Genomic DNA, 19,081 nt, shown 5'->3' with positions numbered 1-19,081 from the left:
TCATGGAGCTTTTTGTATCACTGCTTGCAACGTTTATTCTGCTTCAAGTGTTTGAAAAGTGTCTGCTCACTTCAGGTAGTCTGTTCATGTCTCACTGATTCCCCCTCTCAGCCCCTCTGTGTTTTTTCTTCATCAGCCTAAGTTTTTTCTTGCATATGCGAAGAAGCCAATGACAGCTTGACTGGCATGCTGTCAGGGAGGCGATGCCTTTCCAATGGCAGAGCATCAGCCCTTTCCTTAGAGCTTGTACGTGTGTTGATCTATGTTTGTGTGTGTGTGTGTGTGTGTGTGTGTGTGTGTGTGTGTGTGTAAAAAAGTGGGGGTATTGTCAGGACTTGACCGGCACACTTTGCATGTTCTTCTCGAGACAGGTGCTCCTGGGCGAGCACTGGTGCATGACAGTTGCCTTTCATTGCTGTCTTCTCTACATTTAACCCCTGACCAGCCCTCCCTCCTTCCTCTTCCTCCTCATCCTCCTCTCCTCTCCTCTCCCCTCCCTCTTCCCTCCACATCTGACCTCTTTTCATGGCGCTTCCCTTGGCCGTCCTGAGTGATGGACTGCTTAGGTTGGTGGGTGGGTGGGGCATTGTATGTGTTGGTGTGGTGTAGCAGGCTTGTCACAACCCCAGCACTGTCAGGCCATGGAAACCCAGCTGTCCAGACTAAAATGCACACACACATACACACACATTCAGGGCCACGCACACACTTAAACCCACAAGTTTTTGTTCAACAGTCCGTAATTCCATCCTCCGGTGCTGTCAAGCACTTGATCAAACGTGCATAAAAGAGAAGAGCCCCTTGGCTGAGTCCCATCTTGTTTCTTCCTATCATAATGTAGGCGAATTCTCTCTCCTCTTCCTTTTTCCTTCAACTCTGTTTATTCAGATGAGCCTGACTGGGGGGCAGCGGGTCACATCCACTTGCCTGGCTAAAACGTTCCTGAATTGAGGGTTGTCTCCAGTGAGATGGAGAGAGAAAAAAACACAAGGAGGGGTTAGGAAGGGCTGCTGAGCAGTCATGTCAGGGCTGTATTCAGGGCTGTGTGTGTGTGTACGTTTGTGCGTGTGTGTGTGTATGTGTGCTGGGATTGGGGTTAGGGAGTGTGAGGGTTCAGTTGTCAACCCCTGTGTCATGCTTGCCCTGGCCCTGTTATGTAGAGGGCATCCACTGTCATTTGTTGCAGGACTATTTGAAGAGCAGCGAGTCACAGAAGCATGAAAAGCAGTCAGCACACTGTCAGCTCTCAGGTGCCTTCAAGTAGCACACGTTCATTTAAAAGTACAAACCGATACACTACAGGAGCTAATCCCTTTTTAATTTGACACCCCAGAGTTTGTCGTATCTAATTTGGCTTTTTAGAGATTGTCTTTCAGGGTTAGCCTTGGAAAAAAAAAGAAAAAGGAAGTCATCTTTGTGTTTATTCAAGATGCATCCCCAGTATTTTCTTATGTTTTTGTTAGTTTCTCTTGTATTCCGTGTGCATCAAAATGTTAAGTGAAGTAGGTGGATTAAAGTCATGCTTGAAGCCAACTTGAGGGAAGACACACACTACGGTTTTCAGACAGTTATGAAGTTTTTTGAAGTTTATCCCAGTGTATACTTTTGTGTTTTTCGGTGTAGGTGAATGCATGTGTTTCAACTGACATCATTTGGGAGATACATTGCCTCCACTACGGGGGACGACAACACCCCCCCCCCCCAAAAAAAAAAACCAAAAAAACAAAAACAACCCCAACGATGGTTAAGACTCCTTAAACTTGTTGTCACAGTGTCAGTGAAGATGTGAGCGCAGCGTATACCATGAGCTTAATCCAACAACAGCCATACTGTTCAGCCGCTATCTGGCAGCGAGTGGACGGCTTCCTCACAGCCATTTATATATATAAATATATAAAAATATATATATATAGGGGGCATTGTCACGTTTGAGATGGACTCATGTAAATGTGGTGACAGGCTAGTGTCTCAGATGACTGACAGCACAGAGGGATTGGGCTAATCTGAGTGACTGATTCGAGACGCACAGCGGCTTGGCTGTCCCCATAACTCATGAGAAATAGACAGCTTCAGCAGAGTTATCTGTGTTTGTAAGTCCTGCTGCTGCACTGGGATGACAATAGGGATTAGTGCCAAGGTTCTTTAAACAGTTTTTTTTTTTTTATTTTATTTTTGGGAGGAGGGAAGGGGGCCTCTTATCGGCGTCTCGGCAGGATGCTGCCGCAGCGAGTTTTCCTTGACTGTCAATTAAAGAGGGGATCATTAACTTCAAGGGTATAAATGTTCTAACACTGGTATTACGTTTGGAAGCTAAGTCGCTGACAGATGTTCCAACTTTAATTCTCCACTTGTTTTTTTGTCCTTTAATTAATTTATGTATCACTGTTCTGGTTTTAAATATTCTTTCCCCCTGTCTGCTCTTTGTTAGCCTGTAATCTCAGTTACCATGGTAGTCACAAAGACGATTGGGCCTTGTCACTTGCCTGTGTTTCTTACGAGGTTCAATCGGCTAATGTATTCAATATCACCCAAACTGAAAGGTAAACAGTATCTAACAGCACGTGTGTTCCTGCACCGCCCGGATGCAGCCTGGAGGCCCGGGGCGGGACGAGAACAGCACGTCTGCCTCTACTTCTCCAGGCTTTTCAACAGGAGGACCAGACTACTTAGAGCCACGCTTGATAAAAACAAAACGAGCACAGCTTGTATCTTTGTACGTGCATGTGGGGTTTTTTTTTTGGGGGGGGGGGTAAACAAAGGTAGTGTTACTACGTCGAGGTTTTCTTTTGGGAGTTTAGTTGGCGGTTGTGAAGCGCGAGTGTGACAGTTATGGCTGAGATTCCCTCAGAGTGGATGAACAGGCGTAAAGCTGAGTGCGACAGGATACAGTCAGGTGTAGGTAGCCGCGTAGAGAAAGCGAGAGGAGGAGAGATGAGAAGAGGAGTGGGAGAGAGATAGGCAACAGAGACTGCTAATGGGCAAACTCTTCATCCAGCGCCACTGCCATCACCACCACCACCCTGTTCTCTCATGACAGCTCTTTTCCTTTGTTCTCCCCCTCGGCCCACTCTCTGCCGGGGATTCGTGACAAGTTTTTGCGGGCTGATCAAATGCGGCGGTGACACCTGATTAGGATATAGCTCGTGTTTACAGTCGTGCATGGCGAGCACCCCCCCACCTTCTTTGACAACAAGGGAGACTTCACCTTGACTAATTAAATTTGCACCTGCAAAGCCAGCTGTGACAGCCACTGGAGGGCTGCATTTATTTATGTCACTCCATACATACTTCCTGTGACGTTCATGGAGGCTGAGTTTGCACTAGCTCCTCTGTTTACTCACAGTGTGGGTTTTCCCCCCCGATGGCTGTCTTTACTGTGTTTGCCACGATTTTGGGGTGTGGGTGGTAGGGGTTGTGGGGAGGGGAGATGAGTCCTGTTCCTTCTGTCGGAGTGGCAGCGACACCTGGGAGTTATGGAATCATTTGGGGGGCCATAACTGGTCAATATCATATATTTGCCACGTTTTAATAGATACTATTTATAAATACATTTGTTTCCTCAAATATCACTTTGAACTCAACACAATGAAAAGTGAGGTTAAATGAGAAACATTTTGAAGAGGGAGATTCACTCGCATGATTGGGGTATTTAGATATCTTAAAAAAGATAAACAATTCAAACTCTCGCAATATGTCCTGTGAATATTAAAATCTTATTTTGAAAGGACTTTGATCCTTCGTTTAAAATAATTTGCGTGTTCCCCACTGCAATTAATCACTCGTTCATACATACGCTGCGTGTGATTGTACATGATCTCAGAATGTGCGTGTGTGTGTGTGCGTGTGCGCGTGCGTGTGTGTCTATCTAAATCAATGTTGAGAGTGTAAGAGGCCATCGCTAAAGTGAGCAGGACATCAGTCACCCGGTAGCAGGGGACAGGGCCTGGTAATTTGTAGCTTTCCCCCACCCACTCTCTCTCTTTCTTCATTTCTCTCTCTCTATCACCCTCCTGTCTACCCCATCCTGCCTCCCCAGCCTCAAATTGACCAGCCTCGACTGCTGGTCATGCTGTATTACATGGGTTAGATGAAGTAATTATTTCTAGGCCACTGACTACAAGCAAGATTAATAGTATTTGAAACGGCCATAATGGAGGGCTGACCCACCGTGACATAAGCATTATTTCAAGCTCACCTCCACTCTCATCCCTCTCACCTCTGGGCAGCGCCAGAGTGTGATTTATACCTGGGCTAATGAGGGGAGGGGACCTGGGGTCTCAGTGCAGTGCTACAGGCCCGCTTCCCCAACTCAACAAACAGTCGGGTCACTGGTGGGAGGCCGCTTCTTTTGCTTGATTTGGTTTTGGATACGGGAGTTGAAGCGATTATAAATGACATCATTATTGTGTTGAGATATGAGTTGAAACGTGAATTGAGGTGCTCACCTGGCTCTCCTGTAATTAATACAATAATATTCACACTGGTAATGAATTCCTTTACCGGGTTATCCTCATCCACGCCGTCCACTTTGCCGGTCCACTCCTAATCCTTGATGCTGTGGAACTTGGAAGGCCAGAGAAGCTGGAAGGTTGTCACTAGGTGGCACTTGGACATCATGTTATCATACACCCCCCTCTAGCCTCCCTCTCCTCTGTCTCTAAGTACACCTCAGATGTCAGGGTGTTTTATTTTTATTGGATGAGGGCAGTGTGTAATGCATTCACCTCCGTTCCTGCCAGCTGTTAAATGCCCCAGAACATGGTCTGGCCAGGCTCCGCCCCGTTAACCCCTCTGATTGGCTGTAATAATTAGCAGAAGTGAACAGTAACTATATGGCGCCTAGTGATGGTTTGGGACAATTCCCTGATACCTACGTGACAGAATTGTCCTTCGTGACTGCGTTTAAGTAACTTCACCAATGTGGCAGAAACTCCCCCTGACTGGTGTGTGTGTGTGTGTGTGTGTGTGTGTGTGTGTGTGTGTGTGTGTGTGTGTGTATTTTTTCCAGCTTTAATATTAACCCTCAATTTAAACACATGCATGCAGTGTGCCACCAGCAATTACATTTTCAAATGGCTGGGTTTGTAAACCTTCAGCGTGTTAATCTGTCACCATTCAAGCTACTGGGAAGAGTGAAAAGAGGATTAAGCTATTCAATTCCTGGTAGAATATTTTCCTTTGTTCAGAATGAGTGAAGGAAAAATAAATAAAGAAATGAGGTGACTTCTCAAGCAAGACAAGTGCCGTCTGGTAGTCTTCAGGATTTGGCTAATGCCATTATAGAAAACTTATCTACTTCAGGATTCCAGGAAGACGGACTGATGGTCATGTAAACAGCCACCAATGATTACAGCCCTTAATTCAATATTAATCTGGGGTCACATCATAATGCCGTTTTATCTGGGTCAAAGACTGCATGAGATTGAATTAGACCTGTCCTAGATGTTCAGTCCGCATCTGTTTAGTGCCATATGATTTTTTTTTTCTAGTGGCTTAGGTGATTGTCAGCCCTGCGCTCCCACTTGTTAATAATACCGTATTAAAAAGCATAAGACTCGATAAATAATTCAGGAGTTTGTCCTAGTTGTCCGTGAGAGAATTATGATATCGTTGATAGCAGGGAGGTGAAGCGGCTTGTCTCATTTTGAGAGACAGGCAGCTCAGGCCTGTTCTTTAGCAAATCGAAGTCGACAGAAATATTTCCTATTTTTGATATGTTGTATGATATTTTTTTCTTCCCCGCTGATAATGATTCATTTATGTGTTGCGTATCAGTGCGACACACAGATGAGTTACAACTTCATGGCAAAATAGTCTTGAAGTGGTTTGTCAGGCAACATACTGTATCAAATCTTATGTTTAGCATAAGGTTATAATATACCACATGATAATTGTCAGAGCTGTCAGCCAATCCAGCGTGCTACCCCTGTCTTAGCCCCTCGTTTACCCTTGACTCCCAACCCCACGGGTTGGATTGCACATCATCTTTATCCCAGATGAAGTACCAGACTCTGTAGTGTCAGAAAATGATCTAATGTGGAGCCGAAAGGACAGAGAGCTGGGAAATCATCGTCATTTGAAGAGGTTGCTTGTCACATGATGGGTTTGATCAGCCTGTGCTGTGGTACACAGAGCCGGGTCTTTGCACTGTCTAACAGTGGTACTGGATTAGAGACACAAGCCACTTTCACTGTGATCAGTCACTCACACATGGAGACACAAGGCAGGACTGAAATCCTCCTCGCTTATTTCATCCATATCATCTTTGCCAAGCCTACTGTATGGAAATGAGCATCACTGCTGTTGACAAAGACAGTAGTTTCTACTTTTTTTTTAGTTTGGTGTCATTTTTCATACTTTATTCAATTATTAGTGTTACTGTTGCTGCAGTAATCGAGGCACTGCCCCTTAAGAGTTTCTGACCTTCCTGAGTGCCACTGATGTGTGTCATGTTGAGACAGTTGCAACGTGTGTGACAGGTCTGGCTGAACAGCCCTCAAACACTGTGTACCACCGCGTTAGTGCTATTGAATTGTTTATTGTAGCAAATCACAAACCTTTCAATGACCAGGTGCGAATGCCGTACACTCACTCATCCATCCATCCATCCATCCATCCATCCATCCATCCATCTGCTGTGGCGTGAGCGATGTCTTGGTCCTCTGAGTAGTGTAACGTCAGCCTCAGGAGCAGGGGATTTTAAACGCTCCACCTGCTTATTGATCTCTTCTGCCTCACTGGAGAAGCAGAGAGAGAGAAAGAGGGAGAGGAGGGGAGATGCAGAGGGGAAAGGCAATCTGGTGGCCTCAGTCCTCTGGTCCTCAGGTCTGTCCTTGACACTGCCTGTGGGACAGGCCTGGAGGACGCCTCTTGTCCTCCCTTTAAGCCCTGCATCTAGCCCCTGCAACTAGCTGGTCCTCCCCCTGGGCCGAGCTGCACTTTGCACAACCATATTGATTTTTTTGGAGGAGCAGGAAAGTGTAGCTGGATGGTGAGAGCAAATGAGGGTGTAGGAGGGGGGGAAATGGAGAAGTCGAGGGAGCTTTCTAAAGCACTGACTTCTCCTTGACACCTGCAGACGCGACAGCCCTGTTGGAACAACTCAGTGGCCCTCGTGCTTTGCTGAAAACTGCTAATCACCATTTTTCAGTCAACGTTCAGTCATTTTCTCGCTCCTTTCCCCAGACTTTCCCCTTGCTGAACTGGACCCCGGCTGAATACCAAGGGACCGTGTCTGCATTAAAAACGGCCATTCCACATGGAAAACAGCTGACCTCATGAAAGCATGTTGTAATTTGAAGGTGAAATCTAAAAAGCTTTTCCTGATCGACATAATCTTAATGGAAACATTATGGCCCTGGCCGCAAACTAACAATTAGGGCAAAATGACTAACGGTCATTGAATATCAGCGGTGAAGGACTGTGATTCATAGAAATAGACAGTTTATAAGGCAAGGTGGCTAGTTTGAATCCTGGTTCTGCTAGAAAGATGCCCTTGAACAAGACACTTAACTCCAGCAGAGAAAGCCAAGCAATCTGCAGATGCACTGGACAGCTGCTGTGTGTGAAATTGGGTATGTGAGTGTGAAGCAGCTAGTATATGTTTGATAAAGAGCATGCTCTGTCAATCTACAAAGGTTATGTAAGGAATACTTCGACACATCCCTTAAAAAATCGTCCCCCTCCTCCTCCTCCACCTCCTCCTCTCCCTCTCTTCCTCTCTCCAGATTTGACACTTGCTAAAGGTCACATGAAACATATTTTTCCCCCTTTGAGGTGTAGATAAGTGTGAAATAGATGTTGACACCACAGACACATTGAAAAGCACTTAAACAGAGTGGCCACGTGCCAACCTTTCTGCGTCTGGCTTTGTGCATTTGTAAATACTTTTGAATGATTGATCTGGAAACCTGCGTCTCACTGTAAGCCTGTGTGTGTGTGTGTGTGTGTGTGTGTGTGTGTGTGTGTGTGTGTGTGTGTGTGTGTGTGTGTGAGAGTGAGTGAGAGAGAGAGATGGAGATTTCAATATACACATTAGGTCACTTCCTTTTTTCTCCCTTCATCTTCCCCTTGCCAACTTTATCTCACACATGAACACATACTCTCCACCTGACAGAATTACCTTGGGATGACTAGAACAGTTTTGTTATATATATAGTGTGTGTGTGTGTGTGTGTGTGTGTGTGTGTGTGTGTGTGTGTGTGTGTGTGTGTGTGTTCACATGGCAAAAAGAGAACAAAACAGGACTTTTGATGTTTGGTTAAAAGGGAACTCAGGTGTGTGTTAGTGTACCTTACCTTGCCTGTGTGACATTTTTCAAATGTGAATGGCTGCTAATAACTGTGTCTCACTGTGTGTATGTATGTGTGTGTGTGTGTGAGAATCTAATTAATGACTGGCAGTGGTCCCCCACAGCTTGGCTAATGTGCTTGGATCAGTGTTATAAACAGGGAGTGAAAGGTCTGCCCAGCACCAGCCCTAAATGACTGGCCTCTTGTACAGGTAGATGGATGGAAATGTTCTGATATTAATGATCGTGTCCCCCGCCGACCTGTCGGGAGGTGAGATGATCAACGCAGCTTGGTTCCCAACAACAGTTAACAGGCCAGAGTCGGCCCTTGTGCTCTACCTGTGACACCTCACTGAACACATCCACTGACGTACACAGACGTTTAAGATCATTTGAGAGCGAAACTTCCTTTTTGAGAGTGAAAATGAATAAAATGAAGAATTTGTACTTGTTTGTTGGGTCTATGTTGACTCGGCGTGTAGCCTTCAACTACTCTGGCCTGGATGTGTCGCGCCATGCCTAATCTCTCCAATCAGTAGTTTGCGTCACTGTGCTGTGTTTCTTTGTGTGAGACTGAAATGGAACAAATTATTTTGGAGTGATAAATGATGAAGGAAGAAGTGATGAGGAAATGCGATGTTGGGCAGTGAACCAGTCGCAGCGGCTGTTGCTGTGCATCGATGCAGTGCCTGGTTACAGTTCCAGGGAGGTGCATGTTGTGCGTCGCCGCCGGGCTACGTGACCTTTGAGGCAGTTTCAAGAAGAAGACAGAAGGCAGACAGAGCTTTGGCTCACCTTTTCCCCCTTTTTGTCGCCCCTTTATTCTCCTCCTCCACTTGTATCAAAGAAAAGTGAGCCCTGCCGACAGCCCTCAATAAAGAATAAATGATTCATGCCAAATCTGCATTTGCAAAAATGAATATATCATGTGACTATGGGGAAACAGAGAATTGCTGGCCTCAACACACCTGTTGATCAGGAGGAAGATGTGGAAGAATTTAATAAGTTGGGACATTAAAAAATGATGAAAGAACTAAAACTCCTGTTTGTTGAAAATAAACCCTAAATACTGTATGTTCAATATTTTCCACAGTCATTTATTATTGTAGTGGTCGTCTCACCCCACTGACCCCTGTCATGCCTCCTCACGACAGCTGAAAAAACCTTAATGTGGGTCATTTTCTTCCTCTTTACCGTAAAGGCCCATAATTCACTCACTTGTTAGAAAATAATAATAATGACGATAATAATTTATGGGAGGGCTGGACCTGATAAAATCTTCTGTAACCCCAGATACTGCATGTACAGGGCAACAAACACAAGAAATCACCTGAGAGAGCTCATAAACAGTTTATCCACAGAGACATTTTATCTATAGGCTAAAATGTTTTCACTTATTGCTGCTGACTATATTTATTTGTTCAACGAAAGCATTGCCAGTTCATTTAAGAATTTATCGTCATCCTTCCACGAAATAAAAGACCAATTTCAATAGTGGTATCGATAACGACTTCGATCAATAAGCACTCTTGAAAATGGTATCAATATTGATAAAAATGAACGATCCGGCTCGTTTGTAGTCTGAGGTAATAAAATTACGCTCAGCATCCTCATGGTTATTTTTAATATGATTGTGTATCCATGGCTAACAGCGACGGCCTAAACATCGAATGAATTCACCTACGAACGTTAGCTGCGGTTGCTGTATGGGACTTATGGATAGCTGGAAAACCTTGTAGAGAATAATGTTCCTTTTGGCAGCGTCGTTAGAAAGAAATGTCATAATGTTAGGATATGTAACTAAACATAACATAAACATTTTATTATGTTATCTTAGCTTTGAATGTGTTTTGCTGTTAAATTAATTTGCTGTTGTAGTTGTCAAGCTATGAAGATAACAACTCCCGTGACCCACACGTTACTTAAAAGTGATCACTTTTTTTGGCATACATGAAGTATCGCAGGTAATGCAGAGACAGGATTAGTGAACATTCAAATTGTCTTGTTTTTTTTTTTTTTTTTAATCAGATTGCTTTCATTCTAGAATACTTACGTACTTTTAATTTAACGTAACATCAGGTTTGCTTGACCCGTGTACAAGTTCATTTGTGTTTCTAAATATGTCTCAGGAATGGCTGACATATTATTAACAACAATGTGAAAGAAAGTCCGTTTGGTGGGTGTTTCTGATACCAGCCCCCGGACCAAGCTACAGCTCTTACAGCCTCATTCATATTCATGGCTTGGGCCTGAGAAGGAGTGCATGGACATGAGGGGTTACACATTAGCGACTCCCTCGCTCTCAGGTCAACGCTCACACATTCCAGTCAGTGATTGACCAGTTCACCAGTTACCCATCACACAAAGCCACTAAACCTCTTGCTGGTATGTTCTTTTGTTGTGTGTTTTTGAATATACTAATTGAATGCCACATGGTTGCAAAGAAAAAGTCAGAAGTGAGTAACCGTTAATGTTTGGCTCTGGTCTCTGCATTGGTCATTTTGTACATTGTAACTCTGACAAGTATTATAAAGGCGGCACTGTAGTACAACCCTGCAGGTGTGTGATGACACTTAGGTGCTGTATTACCTCATTGTAGTTCCAGTTAGAGGTGTGCCCTGCAGATCTATCGTGGGGCCTTGGCTACTTTTAACTGAAGAGTGTGTGTGTGTGTGTGTGTGTGTGTGTGTGTGTGTGTGTGTGTGTGTGTGTGTGTGTGTGTGTGTGTGTGTGTGTGTGTGCGCGCGCGCGCGCGCGCACGCTCTTTTAAATCAACTTCAGTGTGTGTTTTTGCCCCCCCCCCCCTTTTTTAAATGGAATCCTCTCCAGACTTTACTTCATCTTATGCAACGCACACGTGAACATACAAATCTTCTGAGGGTGCTGGATGGTAAGTAGGTAGGCACTCCTCTGCCCTCATATGAGTCGCTTCACACTGGATGCCTACATTCTGCAATCCGGTGCCAAATGGACCGGGGCGGAAGCACCTTTGATGTAAGCGGGTAGTCTGTCTGTTTCATTCCGACGTTTTACAGCCAACTTGTCACAACTGTTGATTCTCCATCACTTTTGCAGTAGGGGAACAGTTGTGAAATAGGTGTCACACAAGCACATATGGTTTGCTGTCTAAACACGGAGCTCCTTTTCACAGCTATCTTTCAACGCATCATCCCCCACAGCTGCAATAGAACTGTTATAAATCCAGAGGGTCGGCTTCAGTGAAGGTGCTGCCTTTTTTGGGGGGAGAATACATCTGTCTTTGTATACATCTTACATTACTTTGTAAAGTAAGAAAAAAATGAAGATCCCCTGAAACTCCCACAATTAAAGGTAGAATCAGTTGCATGGCCGATGTGGCTCGTAAAGACAGTATTGTATATATTTTGATTTGCACCCTCCTCCTGGACTCAACCACACCAGTCTACGCCCCCCATCCCTGACAACATGAGCACGCCCATGATAACCGCTGGGTAGGACAGGCTAAACACCGGCTAGCACACGGTAACCGCCAGCTAGGACAAGCTAAATGCTGGTCAACTCATGCTCACTACCAGCTGGGACAAGCTAAAGCTGGCTAGCACACGCTAACTGCCAGCTAGGACAAGCTAAATGCTGGCCAGCTCACGCTCACTACCAGCTAGGACAAGCTAAATGCTGGCCAGCTCACGCTCACTACCAGCTAGGACAAGCTAAATGCTGGTCAACTCATGCTCACTACCAGCTGGGACAAGCTAAAGCTGGCTAGCACACGCTAACTGCCAGCTAGGACAAGCTAAATGCTGGCCAGCTCACGCTCACTACCAGCTAGGACAAGCTAAACACCAGCTAGCACAGGCAAACAGCCAGCCAGGACAAGCCAAATGCTGGCTAACACAGGTTAGCACAACTAAACACTGGTGTTGGTCACCTAACTGTCCAGTACAGAGCAGACCAACACTGCATTGTCTTATCTCCAGCTGCTACCTTCAGTTTTTTTTCCTAATTCCTCAACTTTGTATAGGTCTATATTTTCTTTTTATTTTGAGGAAAATGCTACAGGCTCTACTGTTATGTTAAAAAAGCAAAATTATTTCTTGTGTGAGTGACCAAAAGTGCACTTTGTAATGAATAGGAAGGATCAGGGTGACAAATCAGCAAATTATACTTTCATCTACACTGTCGTTTTTCATCAACAGTTTGTGATGTATTATTTGAATCAGTCTGATTCACATGTCGTCCTGCAGCAGTCACACCGCATACTGTACGTTCCAGTGGACCCTGAGGGGCAGATACAACTTCTACTCCAAGTGTTTTCATCCCTACAGCAGCAGAGTTATCTGGCTATTTTCAGCTACTGATGCTAAGCGCTGGACATTAATCTACTCTGAAAAGAACGCTTTGAAGAAAGTGCCCATTGAAGTGTCACAGATGGGAAATAAATTAAATTAATAAATATATGGTACAAAATTTGATATCTCTTATAGGCCAAGATCAAAGCAAACCAATTGAGTTCTATTCTACCTAATATGTTTTTCTGTGATAAACAGTCCAGCTGAGGGGATAATCCCATCAAGGAAGAGAGAGATTAAAAAAAGAAGAAAAAAACATCAGATATATCACTCAGCGCAGACGGTTGGCATGGCTACCGTGAAGCATCCGTGTTATTATGGGATTGGTAATCTCGTTTCTTGGGTCTGAGTTGAAACGCAGACTTTATTTTTCTCCTCGTGGTTTTCCTGCTAGAATCAGGTGCCGACACAGAGACAGGAAGACAGACACAGCGGCTCTCTGATACAGTCAGAGTCCATCTGCGGTAACTTTGTGTCTTTTTTACTGTGGAATTTCTGAGTAGCTTGATGTATTTGGCATGTGTGTGACAGCCCCGGTAGTGTGCGATTGGGGTTGAGGCATCATGTCTGCTACCCTGACCGTGTGTGTGTCTCTGTGTGTATCTATACAGCCATACACACACATCAGGCATGAAGGCAAACTTTTGTGCTTCTCTACACAGCAGTGGTTCCCAGACTGAATAAAGATTACTGTAATGATATAACTTACGTGCACACTTGGATGTCAGGATAGCATCTGTACTCTCTCTCACTCTCTCTCTCTCTCTCTCTCTCTCTCTCTCTCTCTCTCTCTCTCTCTCTCACACACACACACACACACACACACATATTGCAGGTAAACATGCAGAAATTAATACACAGTTAACACAAGCATAGAGCCTCCACTTGATATCCTGAGCTTCTGTCACGAGTTGGAATCTGACACCAATGAATATGTGTCAAGTTGTCAATTTCTTCCAACAGCTTATGAATGCAGTTTGGCCATGAATAGTGCATGTTGTTTTGTTTTTTAGATTCCAACTGTCTGCAAGTCCGTTTTTATTTGTTCCAGAATAACTTGGAAGGTCTGTACAATCATGTGCATCCTTTAAGAAAACTGTCAGCAAGTGTTGTGTTGTTTAGCCTAAGGTAAAGCTGCAGCCCTGAAGGGAAATTCACCAAACTGTTCCAGATCTGCTGCTCTCCCATTTCTCCCACATTCGATCCTTGTGTCTCTCTTTTTTTTTTTTCTTCTGCACATACTTTCAATGTATGTCCTCTCTCTGATCCAGCCACCCTCTGAGTCAGGGCACGCATCGCTTTTAAACTTAAATACCCTTAACGGGACACATTATTTCCCTTTAAAAGTCAGGAGATATATTGGCAGGCTCTTCTATTCTGTGTAGCATGCCACGTGAGGTCTTTGGCATTATTAGAAATACGAGTTCTGTGTTGTAAATGTCTGAAAAAAATATGCAGGGTCAGTTCTCTTGAAAGTATATCAACTGTATGATGGTTCATGTATGCCGAGCCATTCAGGTAAACCTTTTACAAAGGTAATACCGTGTCACTGACATTTCTCCTTCCACTGGTGCTGAGACACCGTGCCAAGGCTGTGTTCACCTGTGGGTCATGCAATATGCATCACCTCCATTTACACATGCCTTGATGCAAGCGTGCATGAGAGGAGAAGAAGAGGCAGTTGTGGAATTTATTTGGACATTTAGGTTTTTATCCCGGTCGCCCCCAGTCGCTTTCGGATTTATTGGTCAGAATGGAATGTGGCCCAATGAAAGTTACTTTGAATCCTCCAGCAAGTTGTTTTTTTATTGATGGAACTCTGTATGGCGCAGGGCATCTTCAAAAAGGTTAGAAGGAGGCCTCAGCAGCCTCACAGAACCATAAATGTTCATGAAAGAGTGTTTACTGTGAGGTTAGAACGCTGTAACTGGTTAAAATATATATATTACACACAAATACAGGTTTTTATACTACTGCTAGGAAATGCAGTGCTGTGTGCATTGTGTACATTTCTCATCCCAGTAATTAGTTACATGACTTTTGGAATTTTTAACCCCAATTGAATGCATGTTATCTTGTGTGTGTTTCACAGAAGCGGAGGTTACTGCAGGAGTTGGGAGACCAGAAGATCCCATTTTTGGGACCTTCGGATCAGGGCTTTCAGCAACTGGTGAGTCAACAACAGTTCTTGATAGTGTTTGGGTGATCATTATTATGACCATTCAGAAGAAGCAGGAAACGGAGAAACATTTTTATGCTCACGGAATAACAGTGGTTTGTATATACATTATGTTACCATTTGCCTTGTGCTGCACTGGATTTTCCATGATTTAGATCTAGCTTTTTCACAAAGCAGGCTGACTGATTCTCTTCAGTTGCATATTGAGCCCCACCAAGCATACACTCTGCATTAATAACAAGGTCTAAACCGTTAACTCTTGAGGTCTGCAACATCCTACCCTAGAACTGCAGAGTGGCGTCTTGCAACTTACAGTATTGCTCAGACTTAGAAGGGACCTGTTGTGTTTTTGTGTGTTATTCTCATGTCTGTTCTGATGTCTTCTGTCTCCTAGTGGGACTCCAGCTACTCTGGCTTGGTTCTGAGGAGATCCTGCTCGCTGCCCGCTGAGCTCCACTGCCGAGTCCAGGCCGCTCTGCTCACGCTGAGAAAGAAGGGCTGCCTTTTGAGGGATTTGGTTCGCGTCCGTGACCGAGATGTTTTTACTGCCGTGTCACGCGCTCTGCTGGGTGAGCCGGGCCACACCTATCGCTACCTGGACACAAGGCTCTTTGCCATCCCCTGGCACAGCGAGGACAGTGAAAAAGGACAAAACTGTTGCGACCCTGATTTGAGGCTTGCTTGCAAAGCATTGTGGGAGCTCAACACCTTCTTTTGTTCTGATGTCTCTCATCTGAAAGAGGGAGACAGGCTAACTCAGTGTCTGAAGGCAGGAGACGTAGAGGTCAAACAGAGTGAGGAGGGTGACACAGAGTCCAAACTTAGTGAAGACTCCAAGAATAGTGAAGGAGGGGATTCAGAGTCCAGGCATAGTGAGGAGGGGGACACGGAGTCTAAGCACAGTGAGGAGTGGGACATCGAGTCAAAACACAGTGAAGAAGGCTGTTCTGGGTCAAAAAGGGAAGGGGAGTGGGAGACAGGGTCCAAGCACAGCAGCGAGGAGGGAGAGTCCTCCCAGGGCAAATTGACTGAAGCCAGTGTAGCAGCAGGGCTGGAACACAGTGAAGGAAAATGTCCCGTCTGGGCATCAAAGGCCGCCAGTGATGTACAGACTGAACCTTTGAGACAAGGAACTCAGGAGAAACCTGTGGCCCATCTCAAGCAGAGTCTGTCAGACTACCATATTGAGGACATACAGGCGAGCGGGCAGGGCTGTTCACAGCCCAGTCCACCACAGGTGTGCACCGGGTCAGTCAACTTCAACGTCACCTTACTCAACTACATGGACCCGGCAGCTATGAGCCAGCTCAAAGAGGAGCCATACTATGGCATGGGGAAGATGGCGGTAGGATGGCATCATGATGAAAACCTGATCAGTCATTCGCCAGTGGCTGTTTATAGCTACAGCTGTCGCAATGACAAAGGTAAGGGTCAAATACATGACGTAACTGGGCTAAGTGAACACCTAACTCCTCCTCGTCTTTTTTTAAAGGAACACATCAACTTTTTGGGAAGGACACTGACTTGCTGTCCTCCTCAGAGCCTCACAAGAAAATAGAGAGCCTTGTCTCCTGTGTGTGCATTAGGAAGCAATGACCCACAGAGATCAGCTCATGGTTATTGTTAGCTTAGCATTATCGATAATAGTGATGGGCTGGTTAGCCTAGGTCTTGCGGGCTCAGTTTTCAAAATCTAGTTCCTACTCTATATATCCTTGTTCAGATCAGTCCAGTTCAGGATCTTGATTTTTCCAGTCGTAATCGTCCTCGTCCTCTTCTACAAAGTTGTCTGTCATTAGCAACAGTGTTTTTTTCGGCCAAAGTTTTGAGGTACTGCATTTAATCACTTCGCCCACTCATGAAGGGAGTCCGGCTATGTATGAGATTCTAAATTTCCAATACCTCTGTTTTGGAGAAAAGTGTATTTGAGGACTCTTGATGGCACTGTGCCACACGGCCCATCCAGTGCAAGTAATGGCTAAGCTAAGTAGCAGTCAGCTGGCATCTGTGAGTCTCAGCTCTTTTGTACATCCCCAGAGGGAAGTTTATCGTCTTGTCTGGCTCCAGGGAGAACACTAACTAGGTTTATTTCCCAAAAAGCTGGTGTGTTCAGTTAACACATAACTAGTATTTGGCAGGAGGATAAGGATTCTATTTTTTATTTTTTTTATAATCACATTGAGTTTCTTTAAGGCGGATCAGACGCAGCTAACCTTGTGTATTATGGCCCTACAGCAGTGTGGTAGCAGCTCTAGACGTGGCCTCTGGTGAGGCAGCCATCAGATTCATCTAGGAGATAGTGTCAGGGCATTAGCAGATGTCATCACCGGCTTGCTACTGACAGCCTTATCGCTCGCCGCGCGTCGGGTGATCACAGACGTTTGGATCTGAGCTGTTAACACGCAGTCAATGGTGCCGTCGAACAAACAGGCCTTATCACATACACTGCATCTCATCTAAATCATTTCCCCAAGAAATGATCAATGTGCAATTATCTGATAGGGAATAATGAACTCTGCTTTGATAAGTGTTGCTAGACTGTACTGTATGGATATTATGATGTCTCCTGATTATGGAATGTGCACTCTCTCAAGAACTGATCGACTTGATAGGGCGTCTAACTTTGCTTTCTAGAGCAGATGCAAAACAATTATAGAAGATAGGAGGTCATTGTGATTGGTATGTCTGGTTCCTCAATGCACTGCAGCGCAAAGAACATTTTCATCTTACAATGATAATAAAAACATTACTCATTTAAATTCACAACAGTTGTGCCTGATAAAACTTCTCTTTATATATTACACATTCTTTTTTGTTTTTGTATTATACAGTCCTTTACCATAAAACCACATGAGAAGACTCTTCTCTAAGAGTCTGATGATGCTCTTTAAAAAGCCACTCACAGGACAATTTCATGAGGCTGAAAGAGGAGGAAAAACATGATTTCCTGTCATGAATGGAGAGAAAGTTCAGCTGTAGTGAAGGAGGGGTACAGTGCAGTCAAAGGTGGGAGCCATACACAGTCTGCTTCTGCTTCTATTCAAATGAATTCTGCTGAATCTTACAGGTGCAGTGCCAACTGCTCCGACATCCCGACACACATTACAGCTGGATTTCCTTCATAGGGGTTTCTTAAGCAGAAACACCTGCTCTAGAGGTCTGCTTCAGTGATTTGTTCTGGGCAATTTCAACTCTGACCCTGTGAACACGGGCTTCAAACACTGTGGCATAACACCTTGCTGCACTTAGCAGCTGTGTCTGCTCTAGTGCTGAATCACCTCACAGCTCCAGACGTTCCAGAGGAAAGTCTGACCAGAGCTCCCCAGAGTGTTATTCCAGTGGCTGGATCTGGGGGTTCCCAGGACCGGGCTAATGAAATTGTTACCCTGAGGAATGTTGCACTTTTACAAAAAGGTCACGTCTCTTGAATTGACCCTGAGAGGAAAGACAGACAGCACACCAGATATCTGCTCCATGTTTACGGTGACACCTGCGTTATTTTGAGGGCACCTTGCTGCAGCCAGAGAAGTGTCCTGAGTTGTGTTTTTCACAGCTGCGCTGATCCAAAGGAATCTGCCACGGCTGAGTTTTTTCCGGCATAGAAGATGATCTTCCACCATTCCAGAGGCCTTGGGGAGTGCTGTCATTAGCTGGCTCTCAGCGCACAATGGCTGGAAATTAAGTTACTATTTATCCGTGCTGAGCAAAGGAAAAGGCAGCTGTGGGGCAGAGAGGCCCAGAAAGTCTTTAGTATTGATTTTGCTGAAGGGTGTTGGCCAGCCAAGTGAAATCTGGTTTTCTTGGTATGCCATGTAAGAATAGAGGGAGAGAAGAGAACAGGGGGTGGTTACAGTGAATGGATTCACAAGCAGGGATATCATGGCATACATACCATCCAATAACACACTCTCACACACTTTAAACAACATCAAGGGCTTTTATCCAAGAGTTTCTTCTTGCACAGCATAATGATAGCATAAAGCTGTGGTGCTAGGGGCCAATATAATCCCAGTAACACATATCATCTTTGCTTTACTGTTAAGTGATTCTTACTTTCTGGAGATGAATGCATCATCAATTGTTTCGTTGGTATGGATTTAATCATAAAGCGCCAGCCTTACTTTATTTTTTGGCAACATTTCTGCTGATAGATGGTCATAGGTTTTGGTTTTTGTTTTTTTTTTCTTTGCAGTCATTAACCAGAACAGCTTTATTGATGTTTTTCCTTGTAATGGCCTTTCATTGAATTAGTTATAACATAATAAAACACATATGTCCATAAAAC

At 44.6% G+C, this 19,081-nt stretch overlaps 1 protein-coding gene across 2 annotated transcripts in view; it reads left to right on the top strand.

The window, feature by feature from the left end:
• fto (FTO alpha-ketoglutarate dependent dioxygenase) overlaps positions 1–19,081 on the top strand; it is a 123,092-nt gene that overhangs the window by 8,962 nt on the left and 95,049 nt on the right. For both annotated transcript variants that reach the window (XM_086189056.1, XM_086189067.1), the window contains exons 2-3: positions 14,711–14,788; positions 15,192–16,221. In XM_086189056.1, the coding sequence (XP_086045182.1) occupies positions 14,711–14,788; positions 15,192–16,221 (1,108 nt within the window). The remainder of the gene's footprint in view (positions 1–14,710; positions 14,789–15,191; positions 16,222–19,081) is intronic.

Source organism: Aulostomus chinensis, chromosome 2 (assembly GCF_037954235.1).
Source record: "Aulostomus chinensis isolate RoL2024-O1b breed Wild chromosome 2, RoL_Achi_v1.0, whole genome shotgun sequence".
Classification (NCBI taxonomy): domain Eukaryota; kingdom Metazoa; phylum Chordata; class Actinopteri; order Syngnathiformes; family Aulostomidae; genus Aulostomus; species Aulostomus chinensis.
Note: the sequence above shows the minus strand (reverse complement) of the source record. Positions and strands in the feature narration are given on the sequence as shown.